At 32.8% G+C, this 12659-nt stretch overlaps 1 protein-coding gene across 1 annotated transcript; it reads left to right on the plus strand.

Moving 5' to 3' along the window:
- Positions 1–11151: 11151 nt before the first annotated feature.
- On the plus strand, positions 11152–12214 carry LOC131075223 (uncharacterized). The gene is made up of 3 exons (XM_058012054.2): positions 11152–11402; positions 11533–11648; positions 11923–12214. Exons 1-3 carry the CDS (start codon positions 11213–11215, stop codon positions 12184–12186), a joined length of 570 nt encoding a protein of 189 aa, XP_057868037.2. The 5' UTR covers positions 11152–11212; the 3' UTR covers positions 12187–12214.
- Positions 12215–12659: the final 445 nt, after the last annotated feature.

A 12659-nucleotide genomic window follows, 5' to 3' on the forward strand; every position in this document is an offset into this window, starting at 1 on the left:
GATGGTATGCCTTGTTATGTTGAATGATGGTATGCCATTTTACATGATGATTTGTATGTAACTGTGCAAGGAGAATAGCTATGTCCGTCTTAGAAGCGCATCTTAGAATAGTTCTGTGCTCCATACACAATTTAAAAGGTGAGCAGTGAGCATTTAACGGATCAGATTTTGGCGTGGTGCACTCCAACAGCTTTTAAGAAGCATAGGATTCTTTACTTAACTCTCATTGCTCTTCTTTCTTCATTCACCCATTCAACAACTCTTCTTTCTTGTTGTTTAGGATCCATTCATCTCAGTACACAAATTTAATGTTGACAACTCTTTTCTATCTTCATCTTGGGGCTTTCCCATCTTCTTATTCCATACTTATCTGAACAATCTTTCCGAAACGCAAAATCATTCTTCCTGTTTGCCATTTGCAATTTCCCAGCTAAGCACATACCACAACGTGTACCAGCTTTCTTATGTATTGGATGGGTTTTATATGAAATACGGGGCACATAACTCACAATAGATTGAGGACTAAAAATAGATCTGGGAAGAGGAAAAATTGAATAGACAAGTTATAATTTTAACGATTCTCACCTTGCCAGTAGTAAATTTTTCTCCCGGTATAAACAGATAGCTATTTTTCAAGTTTTGACTTTAAAATTGCTGGGAAAATTGTAGCCGAACACATGCTAGAGCAAAAATTTTTGGGCAACGTGTCACCCATGCATGGGCTTGTAATGCCAGCTCCACACACGTTGTATGCCTTTAGAAGACCAACACATCACCTTATTTCAACTCTGTCAAAATCAACATATTAATGTATATTTCCTGACTCTGACAAAACACATTAGGGTATCATTCATCACACAACTCTGGCCATTAATATTATAAAAATGCATCATTCTGTACTAAGTTTGTCCAAAAATTCCCTTGTCAACATTCTCTGATAAGAATGTGATAGTGTATTTAGTCTCACTCAACCTTCTCTCAATGCTCGTACCATGGAATATAAATCAACCTCTCATGATAGTGAGATTAAATTCTCTACTTTCTTTAGTTATATAAATATATTTTCAAATCTAAATTAGAAGGTAAGGGTTTAAAAAGCTAAATTAGAAGTTGAGGGTTTACAAAGATGTGAAATAATGCAATGCCGAATTCCCTTCTCTCTTTATATATTAGAAGTAAAGGGTTTATAAAGAGATATTTAACAGGTTAATGATTAGATGTCAAATTTGTATTATACTTTTGTTGTAGTGCGTCAATGGTAAAATTTTAGAAATTCATATAGAATATCAAATCTATGATGTAGATAATAGTTTTGACATTATGTCCAAGGGGTTGAGCTTAACTAGTTAAAACACTGGGTTCTCACTGTGGAGACCCAAGTTCAATTCCCAATAGGGACATCTAAAGAGGAATTCTAAGTTGTGACTCTTTCCCTTCCATAAAATGGGGAAGGTCTAGGGAAAAAAAATAAAATATAGTTTTGACATTATACCTTCCATTCATTTTAGGAGGATAATCAGGTTGAGGAAGAGGATGATGTGGTAATGGATGAGGTTTAATATTACAATTACCATTTTATTTGTCATTGTTTAAACATTATACATTCAATTCTTTTTCATTATAAATGGTATGTTATTTTATTTTTGGAATTGTTTGTACAGGTCTCTACTCATCATAGAATTGAATGGGTCGATGGTAGATTATTTTATTTTTGTCAATATGGTTCATGTTGCATGGGTGTACGATGGAGATTTTGGGATTTGAAAACTTTAAAATTCGCATAGGGCATCAAAGCACAACCTTCCTCTCATTCCACCAGGAAAGCATGGCCGAAAGTCCATAGGACAACAACAAAAACATCCACCTCCTTCACTAGAGAAAATAAGAAAGTATAATGAAAAGAGGAAAAGTGATGTTGACTGCCAATTGATGTTGCCATATTGTACAAAAAAAGGTATGTAACTGAGAGTAAATGTAGATCACATTGAGTACAAAATTATGAGGAACTCCCTGACAAAGCAAAGGAGGAGGTTGAAGCTGAAAGGCAGTCTTACAAAAATAATGAGGAGGAAAGAAGGAAGCAAATAATGGCATTGACAGAAATAAAAAAGTTGAATCGAAAGGTAATGGAGGAGATTGAAGCTAAAATGCAATCTTACAAAAATAATGAGGAGGAAAGAAGGAAACAAGTAATGGCATTGATAGAAAGAAAAAAGTTGGATCAAAAGGTAATTTGCAACTTTACTCTTAAATCATGTTGTTTGGTTAGTTTACTTAAGTGGTTGTATACATTCAAATTTGATCTAATGTTAACATTCATGGCTTCATAGGTCAATGGTCAACTCCTTGGCAAAGCAAAGGATGAGGTTGAAGCTGAAATGCAGTCTTACGAAAATAATGAGGAAAGAAGGAAGCAAATAATGACATTGACAGAAAGAAAAAAGTTGAATTCAAAGATAATGGAGGAGGTTGACGCTGAAATGCAATCTTACAAAAATAATGAGGAAGGAATGAAACAAATATTGGCATTGATAGAAAGAAAAAATTTGGATGAAAAGGTAATTTTCAATTGTACTCTTAAATCTTGTTGTTTGATTAGTTTAAGTGGTTTTATACATTCAAATTTGATCTAATGTTAACATTCATGGCATCATATGTCAATGGTCAAGAAGGAACTAATGGGCTTTAACAGGTACCATAGTTTTGAGAGAGAAAGCAATTTGTTTTACTGAAATGTTTAAAATGATGCTAAAGATTGTATATTTTGTTGTACATGTTATTCATATCATATTGTAATGGATTTATGTTCAATTGATGTTGCTATCATTGTGCCTTTGGTTGTGTATCTACCTTTTCTCAATATATTTATTGGTCAAATGCAAACATTTGAACTTAATAGATAGCTTATGAATCAAATCCAAACTGATGCACTTGCCACTTTGATATTTCTATCTTAATATTATTATTCTGCATTTTACATGTTGCTTTTGTAATTGAGGCCAAATGCAACGAATATCAATGATATATTTGTGAAAACAACCTTTGGCAGAATGGGATGGGGAAAAGTAAGTTTAGCTAACACTTAAGATCATGCATGTTCTCAAATTTCATAATCAATTACCTGAAACTTCTCTCGATCCTTAAATTACTTAATTATAATAATTCATTCATTCATTTTAATCCAGCTAGCAACATTTCTTTGTACCACGTGCATCTTTTGTCTGCACGGCTCGCGAAGCCTTCAACTTATTACAAACTAATACAAAATCTCTTCAAGAAAATGAAGTCCTAAAGCATGTATTATTGATTAACAAGCAAACTACACTATCAAACCAGTTAAATGCTTATGGATAGGATTATTGATTAACAATTTTCATCAATGGATTTACGGGAAACCTTTGAACTCACCGTTTTAAGGCCTTTGATAAAATACTAAAGTCGATGAAAATTGCATAAAATTGATTAAAATGGAAACAACAATTTAAATAGGAAATAGTGTGATCCAAAGGCAACTGTCTTTCTGATGTACTGAGCATGTTGCATAAAAAATATTAAAATGGAAACATTTTTCTGATTTTTGGATGTCCAACTGCTATGAACTCTGTTTGCTAAGTTTGTTTGCTAATTTTGTTTGCTAAGTATGGTGTGAAGGCACTATGTTATGTAATGGTTAGATTACATTTGATTCTTAGGTCTTAGTAAGTGTTAGCATTAAGCCTTGTAGCGATGCTAGGGGACCTTAGAGGACATAGATGTTATTATTTTTAGTTGTCTCTATTTGTGCTTAGATAAATTTTTAGATCGTGTTTAATATTATTCTATTCATTATTATAGCTTAATGAGTTAATGTATTTTTAAAATATATAAATATATATATATATATACATACATACATACTTATATATATATATATACATACATACATACATACATATATATATATATATATATATATATATATATATATATATATATATATATATATATATAGATATATGTATGTATATATATATATATATATATGTATATATATATATATGTTTGTCTTCTTGAGGTTAGTTATTTAGATGAGTTGTCTTCTAGGGTTCCTTTGTAGGGCATTACAAACATAATTGTATGTTCACAAGCCAAATTCAGGACAAGTTTTCACTAATAGTATCATAATTGTAAATGATTTAGATAGTATTTACCTCTTAAAGACAAGGCTTTATTGCAATAATTTCAGCACACAACTTGGAATCTTCATTAATGCAAATGTAGGGACACCTTGAATGGCTATATACACTCGTGTAAATGGGAGAGAGGATAGACAGGGACCTCGAGGACTAGAAGGATGACCTAATCATGCTTTCTCTAAGAACATACAAGTAGCTTATGCTAAGCTAGTGATTTCCATTTCATCTTATAGGAGCCCTATGGTGAGTATCCTCAGGGAAAAACTAGTTATGCCCTTCCACTGAAACAATCACAATATTTGGTCAAAATAATGGGTGGGTCTCTACAAAAAGGTTTTTAGTAATTGTTTGAGGAGCAAGACCACATACAAACTCACTAGGACACCCACTACCAGCTCTTACAACCCTTAATGGGCCTTGATGTTCGAAGGCTATCGAACTCATATTGCACCTATGTCATATTCACCCTATAAGATAATATTTGTCTTGCTACTTGTTTATATAGCAGTTGAACAGAAAATCTAGTTTAGTCATTCCTCCTTCTAGGAGTGATCACTTCTTTGAAGAGGCAAGCCTTCTAAAAAAAATAAAATGGATACTACACAGAATGTGCAAGTGCACAAGCAATTCAAGCATATGTTATCTTTAGTGCACTAGATCCAAATATGAGTGAGCTTGAAAAAAACACACATTCTGTAAGAACACTAATTCTAAGTATTTTTGTTTGTTTTTGTCTTTGAAATACAAACACCGAATGCTAAAGATGAAATATTAGTAGTGAGAAAAACTCACTCATCCATGTAGAAATATAAGACCTTAACTGAAAGCAAGAAATGTTAGAAAAGTCAAAGTACTACCTCACTGTAAATTACTAGTCAAATGTGAAACAACAACATGACAAATGCAAAACTCCAAGTAGACCAATGAAAAAAAAATTGAGTATGGATACAAGAACAATTACAAATGAATGCATAAATTATTGTGAACAGATGCGAATATTTGTCTATGTCTGTCGAAATTTGTCAAAACATTAATTCTAAAATATATCACGAAATTAAAAAATTAAGATGGGAATAGGTGATACGTTATAATGCATGGTGTAAGCTAGCAAACACATTTGATAAATAGTAAGGCTTATATTTTTGTCAAATTCATTGAAGATATATTTTGCTTTTATGCATTTGTTGAGCTCACAACTGTTGCCTTGGAATATTTGCTCATATTATGCAGGTCATCCTATTATTGACAAAAAATACATTCTCCTATGCACAAAACATTAGTGAAAATGATCCAGTAAAAGAACAAAATTGAAACCCTATACTCAACAAGGCTAATTAAATTCATGGACAAAGGCAAAGTTAATTTCACACAAATGCAAACTTTTTTGTTAGACAAATACGACATTGATAATATCATAGATGCAAGATCAATTTAATAAATAAGGAATAAATAATATGCAAATGCAAAGATCGCTAGAAAAAATATGAAAATCTAAGTCCGATTGTGAAAATTTGAACTTGCACCTAGAATGTCACAAAAATATAAAAAAATCACAGAGTTGTTGACTTCATGCCAAGTTCACCAAAATTTATATGAGGGCAATCTGTTGATCAGATTGAAAGCACCAAAATATTGAGAAGGGGGGTGAATCAGTATTCTCACAAATTAAAGAAAAAATTTCACCAATTATGACTGTCCACAAAAATATCAAACAAACTTGACTAATATAAATCAGTTAATACAAAATAAACATTAAGAACATAACCACAAGATGAACACCGGATTTATACATGGAAAACCCAAATGGGAAAAACCACAGAGAGTGTTAACTCTCAAAAGAATATAACTAGTTATAATTGTGTTTACAAAGGGGTGGCTCATTGCCAGATTACAAAAATGGCTCACTGTCAAACTGCTCACTCCAAATATACAAAGAGATGGCTAATTGTCAAAATGCTCACTGCAACTGAAAAGGTTGAACTAAGAAGGTTTGCATGTCCAAATGCATGGAATCAATTCCATGTTTAATCTCAAATTATAAATCACAAACTCTACAGTAGATCCGATTACAGATCTTTGTACAACTATCCCGCAACAAGTCTAGTAAAGAACTACTGCAACACTATTTGCCTTTGCAACTCACTTAACAGATACTGCTATCCTAGTTTCCAAATTTCTTTTGCATATCACACACACCTTCACTCACTCAATCTCTTTCTCCTTTTTTCTTATTCTGCTTCTACTTCTACTTCTGCATTATGCTACTACATATGTATATGTATATATTGGAGGGCACAAATACAAAATAGTGTGTTGGCCAAGCCCAACACATTATCAATATGATTATGTTAGCCTCCGCAAGACTTCTACATGCTTCCTTTACATACTCTGATTGCTAATGCATATACCAAGATTATCAAAAATGGATAGGGTCATCCAAACCCAAGAATACTGACCCATAATCATAGGATCAAGCCCAATATTTAAAAAATGTAGGCTCCACGCGTACCAATAAAACCGCAATACAAAACTCTAAGAGATACATCTGATAATTACCAAAACTGCTAACACTGGGATAGGTAACTAATATCAGGATCAATGAGAATACCTAACACCGTGATACTAGGATCAATGAGAACTCAATGAAACCTCTAAATTCATCATCCAAGGTTATCCATGTTGCATAATAACTTCTGACCAAAACCGCAACATCTGAACTACACATCCATACTGACTACATACAATCCTTTGATACAATAACAACCATAACATCCATTGCATCCAGACTAATGTCCAAACCTCATATAATGTCTGGTACAAACTAGATGACTAGTTTGAAATCAATGACAACATTGTTCACACAAGTCTAACAGAATTTACCATTGCTAATTAAATTAATAGGTAGGCAAAAAAAATGAACCTAATTAACAACTTTGATCGTAAGACAATAAGAGTTCGCTAATAAATTTAACAATAAAATGAATCAAATCAAAAAATACTCTATGTTGAATCTTAGCATATCTCTTCTATTGTTCTTTTTCTTCTTGTGGAAAATTGGCTCTTAGAGTTGCACTATGAAAAATTTGTAATATTTTGACACAAGAATCCGAAGATAGTGGTTACCAATAATGAAGGACTGAAGTTCAATTCATAGACTTCCTAAATTTTGATGAATGGTTGATATGGATTCAACAACAGAATCGATCTACCATGGAAAATGATTGATACAAAATAGATTAAGAACTCTCAAATTGATTGAAAGTATAACCCATTTGATTGAGTCATGAAGATTAATTGACTTTTTAATGAATTTGATGGGTTCATTAACTAGTTTGATTGATGTGTGGACTAAATTGATTGGTTAGAAGATTGAATTGATTGATCTATTAGAATGAGTTGATTGAAAGTTGACTAGAAGTTAGTGGTAGTTAGAATTTTGACTTTTGATGTAGGAAATTAGAATGAAATGTCATTGATTTGAATTTAAAAATTTTTAAATGTCAAATGAAATTGAAATTGATGGAAATGAAATGAATTCAAATTTGGATGGAATTTAGTTACTTTGAAATTCAATAAAATAAATTTAGATTAACGGGACATAGATACAGCCAATTGAATAATTTCTTAATTGAATTTAATTAAATGATAAAGATCATTTAATTGAATTTAATTAAATGATAAAGATCATTTAATTGAATTAGAAATTCAAAATTAATTAAATAATAAAAGTATTTAAATAATTTAAAAGGAGGGTTTATTGATTAAATGATTTGGATGGAAATTGAATAATTATTTTTTGCTAAAAAAGATGAATATTGGCTTAGAAAAAAAGGATTGGATTAACTAAATAATTAAGATCACTTAATTAATATAGAAGAATAATTAACGATATTAGTAACAGGACAATTTTGAGTGTCTACAAGATTAACAATATTAATTATATGTTATATATGTAAGTATAATAAAAAAATAGAAATATCAAATTATCTTTTGACAATATTCAGCAGATACTTGTTCTTCACAGTGAGCTTGTTAAGACCTCTGAAATCTATGCACAGACACAATGAACCATCTTTCTTGATTTGGGCCTCATCGAATAATCCATGCAAGTTAGAAAACATCTCCTCAATGTCCCAGAAGAAGTTTTCTAATGCCTTGTCATCCCGCTTTCCATCGGATGGCTCGACTAGCAGTGCAGGTTTTGCAGAACCCTACGTACCAGCCGAAGTGAGCAGAGTGTGGTGTAGGGCTTGCCCATCCTTGAAAAATAGGATATCTTCATGCAGCTTTGCAATCGCTTCAAGAGGCATCATTTGTATTCTATGTGACTTCACTGTAACCAACCTCAAGATTGGTGGTGCGATTGTGAAGATTGCATCCCTCGACAGTTTGTAAGCGTCTCTCAAGGTCGCGAACCCAAGTTCGAGTCCTAGGGTGATGCGTTTGATCTCCTCGACCGGAACGCACTAAGTACCTTGTTTTATTTATTTATTTAAACCTTAAATTTAATTGCAATATCAATTCAAGCTCTGAACCATAACCTTTTTACTAAAATAACCTTTTTACTTTTCTTTAGTTATTAGTCATAGTAATAAAATTATTAAAAGGTTTACTTGGGGGCTATGTTAAGTTCAATAATTTTCTATTTGCGGTTTATTTTCCTATTTTTAAAAAATATTCTTATACACATTTTTATTTGATAAACCTCATTTCTCCTTTATTTATATATATTTTTAATTATTTTTAATAAAAAATTTGATGATCATTATCATTATAAATATAAAATATTTTCAATTTTGATATCTCTTGCTGTATTTTCACTTAAATTTTTTTTAAATATAAGTATGCCATGGAGAAGGCCCTATAATGGGGATGGTAGTGGGACACAATTCATCTATTAGTGGAGTACAATAAGTGTCATGTCGATACTTATCCCCAAAAAGATGCTACTGATTTTGAAAAAGCAACCAGATATGTGATGCCACATCAACACACCAATAAACATGACTTAGTGCACAACTACGAGTCTTATTTAATTTTTGGACCATTTTGGACACCTTACGAAAAAGGCATGTGATGTGGCATATTTGACCATGTGGACTTAAAACCAAATTGTTTTAAAAAATTGACATGTAAATATTTGTACAAAATTCAAATTGATTTAAAATATTTAAGACAAATTTTGAGAGGTGTGAAACTAGGGTGCTCCACTATAAGACCCTCTCCCATAATATTTATATTATATTTATACAAATATAGATCATCCCCTTTATAAATATGATATATAAAATAAAACAAAACAGTAACACATCAAAATAATTAATTTTAAAAAATTAATTAGGCTTCCTCCACAAGTGAGTGTAAGTCCCATTGTATGTTATGTTGAATGATTTGTATGTTAGGCATGTCACTAGACAAGGACAATAGCTGTGCTGTCTCTTAGGCCTTGTCGCATTTTGTGTGGTCCATAGGCAATTTAAAAAATGGTGGGTACAGAAGTATTCTATTCTATATTCATCTTGTGGTTACGAACAAAAACAATCTCGGTACTCTATTCTATATTCATCTTTCGTCGCCCGCCTTCCAAAACAAAAATCTTTCTGGCAGAACTTCTCAGTCGGGCACAATTTACAGGATAGATGACAGAATATACAACAACTTGGGGTCTTTTATCACATTTAGCAGAGTAAAAACAAGTATTGGAGGGATCTCCATAGTGGTTTTTAAGAAGCAGGGCGTTGCTGCTTTAGATTCATTCATCTCGGTACTCAAATTTAATGTTCACAACTCTTTTCTATCTTCATCTTGTGACTTCCAATTAATATTTCCTCACCCGCTTTCCAAAACGCAAAACCATTCCTTCCATTTGCCATTTGTAATTTCTCAATTGGGCACAATTTACATGATAGTGGGGCACAGAACTCTCAAAAAAATATTGAAGAGACGTGTAATTTTGTCGGCCAAATGATTTCGCAGATAACAATTTCCATGTTGGCAGTGATACATTTTTCTCGCGTTATGAACTCTCAAAAAATTACAGTCGAGCACGTGTCATCCATGCATGCGCTTGTAAAGCCTGCGGCGCACATGCTGTAAGCCTTTAGAAGGCCAACACGTCGCCATATTTCTTGATTATGATGCAACACATTATAAAATACATCGTTCTCTTCTTCACTCACCGTTGTTATTCTATTTGACATTCCTGGTTGTCTGTTTTCAGATTCTCTGCAAGTTGAGTTTGTCCAAAACTTCCTTTTCGTATATTCATTCATTTAGGAATGCGATAGTGGTTTTACTTCCACTTAACATTCTCTCAGTGCCCAACTCTCTCTCACTCTCTTCTTATACGCTTTGCATCTGAATTTGCCATGGAGATAGAAGAAACGGGAGAGCACTATATGCCGTGCCCAAAATGCAGTCAGAAATGTTATAAAAAACACCGTGAGAAAGAATACTTTGATGGGTCTGCTTCTTTCTTCAAAATTATGCTTGGAGATTTTGCAGAGAAACTGGTAACTCTATACAACATATTTTATTCTTTTTATTTCATGTATACTGTTAAGAATCTGTAAAATCTAATTGTTCATTGTGTTTACCGCAGCGCATTCCTCCGGCTTTTGTTTCCCAGATCATAAATGACCAAGATGAACATATGGTGTTGCAAGGCCCAGATGGGCAGAACTTCAATGTACGGTTATGGCGTTCCATCAAAAAGTTGGAACTTCAACACGGCTGGATAAACTTTGTAAATTATTATGGGCTGGAAGTGGGCGATCTTCTAGTTTTTAAATACATTTCTAAGTCATGCTTTAAAGTCAAGATTTTCGATAAAACATCATGTGAAAAAAATCAAAGAATACAAAGCAAATCTTCATTTCAGGGTAGGAAAAGGTTTTGTTTAAAGTTCCATAACTAATTTATCGAGTTATTTGAACGTATTTTTTGAACAGAATGGGAATAATATAAAGTGATTTTTTGTTGCAGGCAATTCATCCCATAACCCTGGACATTCTTTCGCATCTGAGAAGCATGGGACAATGGAATCTGATGCTCCTTTTATATCAGATAAACCCTCTTGTACACTGGCTATCAAATATCATGAGCGTAGTTTAAATCAACAAATAGACAGTAAACTGCTGATTGATATGGATTCTGATGAAAAAGACAACCCTGAGTTTCAGGCGGTGACTGAAATTCAAAGAACAAAAAGGATGCCTCCCTTCCTCGGTGAGTAAAAGTTTGTCTAAAACAATAGAGCCTTTTAAATTTTTAAGTGTTTTAACTAACTAATGGAGTTGCATTTGAACTGTTTTTTTTAGTAGGATCGGTATAATAATAAAGTGAATTTTTATTGCAGGCAATTCATCCTCTCATAAGCACGTGAGAATGGAGTCTGTTGCTCCTTTCAAATCAGATAAACCCTTTTGTACAATGGATCTGAAATCGTGGAATGTAAATCAACCTCATGTGCTAGTGAGATCGAATTCTCTACTTTCTTTAGTTATGTATTCTCAAATCTAAATTAGAAGTAGAGGGTTTACAAGGAGGTATTTAACACGTTAGTAATTTGCAATGTATGGAGATGTCCAATTTGTGTTAGTCTTGTGCTGCAATGTTCAATAGTGATGCCCAATTTGTGTTAGTCTTGTGTTGCAATGTTCAATAGTGATGTTTTAGAAATTGATTTAGAAATATTAAATTTCTGAAGGAGATAAAGTTTTGACATTATATCTTTCATTCACTTTAGGAGGAAAATCAGGCTGAGGAAGGGGATGACGAAGTAGATGGCCTAGCAATGAATGACGCCAATGAAGAGGAAAATGGTGACAGAGAGGATGGCATGGCGATACATGAGGTTGATGAAGAAGATAAAGAGGATGGATCCACTAATCATGAGGTGGTAGAGAGCAAGGCTAACGATGAGGCTGACAATGGGGGAAACGCTGATCCTAAGGAAGAAAAGGTGGATTTAATATTACAATTATTGTTTTATTTGCTATTTCTTTTTTAAAAGGGTACAAATTTATTAATCACAAAGAACAAATACAACAACACAAGACTGGAGGCCTAGCCAACCATTAAACTACCCTATTCTTGTCCAATTTAATCTAATACACTAGAAAGATCCAAAGGCAAAGAACTCTTGTCAACAATATTCCATCCCTCTGAAAAATCATATGCCCACTTAGTCAAACAATTTGCTACACAATTCCATTGTCAAGGAAACTGAGAAACTGTCAAAAAACCTGAGCTATCCATCAATTAACCCCATCCAACAGCTTCACAGTCAACATAGAAACCATCAAATGTGAATCAGATTCACAGATAACCCTTCTCAAACCCTGAGCATAATCTCTCTGTACAGCATACCAAATAGATAGAACTTCCATTAAATTATTTTATTTTTGAAATTGTTTGTGCAGGTCTCTACTCATAATAGAACTGAACGATGTGATAGCAGATTACTTTATTTTTATGAGTATG

This window comes from Cryptomeria japonica, chromosome 7, assembly GCF_030272615.1.
Source record: "Cryptomeria japonica chromosome 7, Sugi_1.0, whole genome shotgun sequence".
Classification (NCBI taxonomy): Eukaryota; Viridiplantae; Streptophyta; class Pinopsida; order Cupressales; family Cupressaceae; genus Cryptomeria; species Cryptomeria japonica.

Coding starts and splice junctions, on each gene's coding strand:
- LOC131075223 (XM_058012054.2), top strand. CDS start 11,213: ATGGAATCTGATGCTCCTTTTATATCAGATAAACCCTCTTGTACACTG. Junction 11,403..11,532: donor AAGGATGCCTCCCTTCCTCG/GTGAGTAAAAGT, acceptor TTTTTATTGCAG/GCAATTCATCCTCTCATAAG. Junction 11,649..11,922: donor TAAATCAACCTCATGTGCTA/GTGAGATCGAAT, acceptor CATTCACTTTAG/GAGGAAAATCAGGCTGAGGA.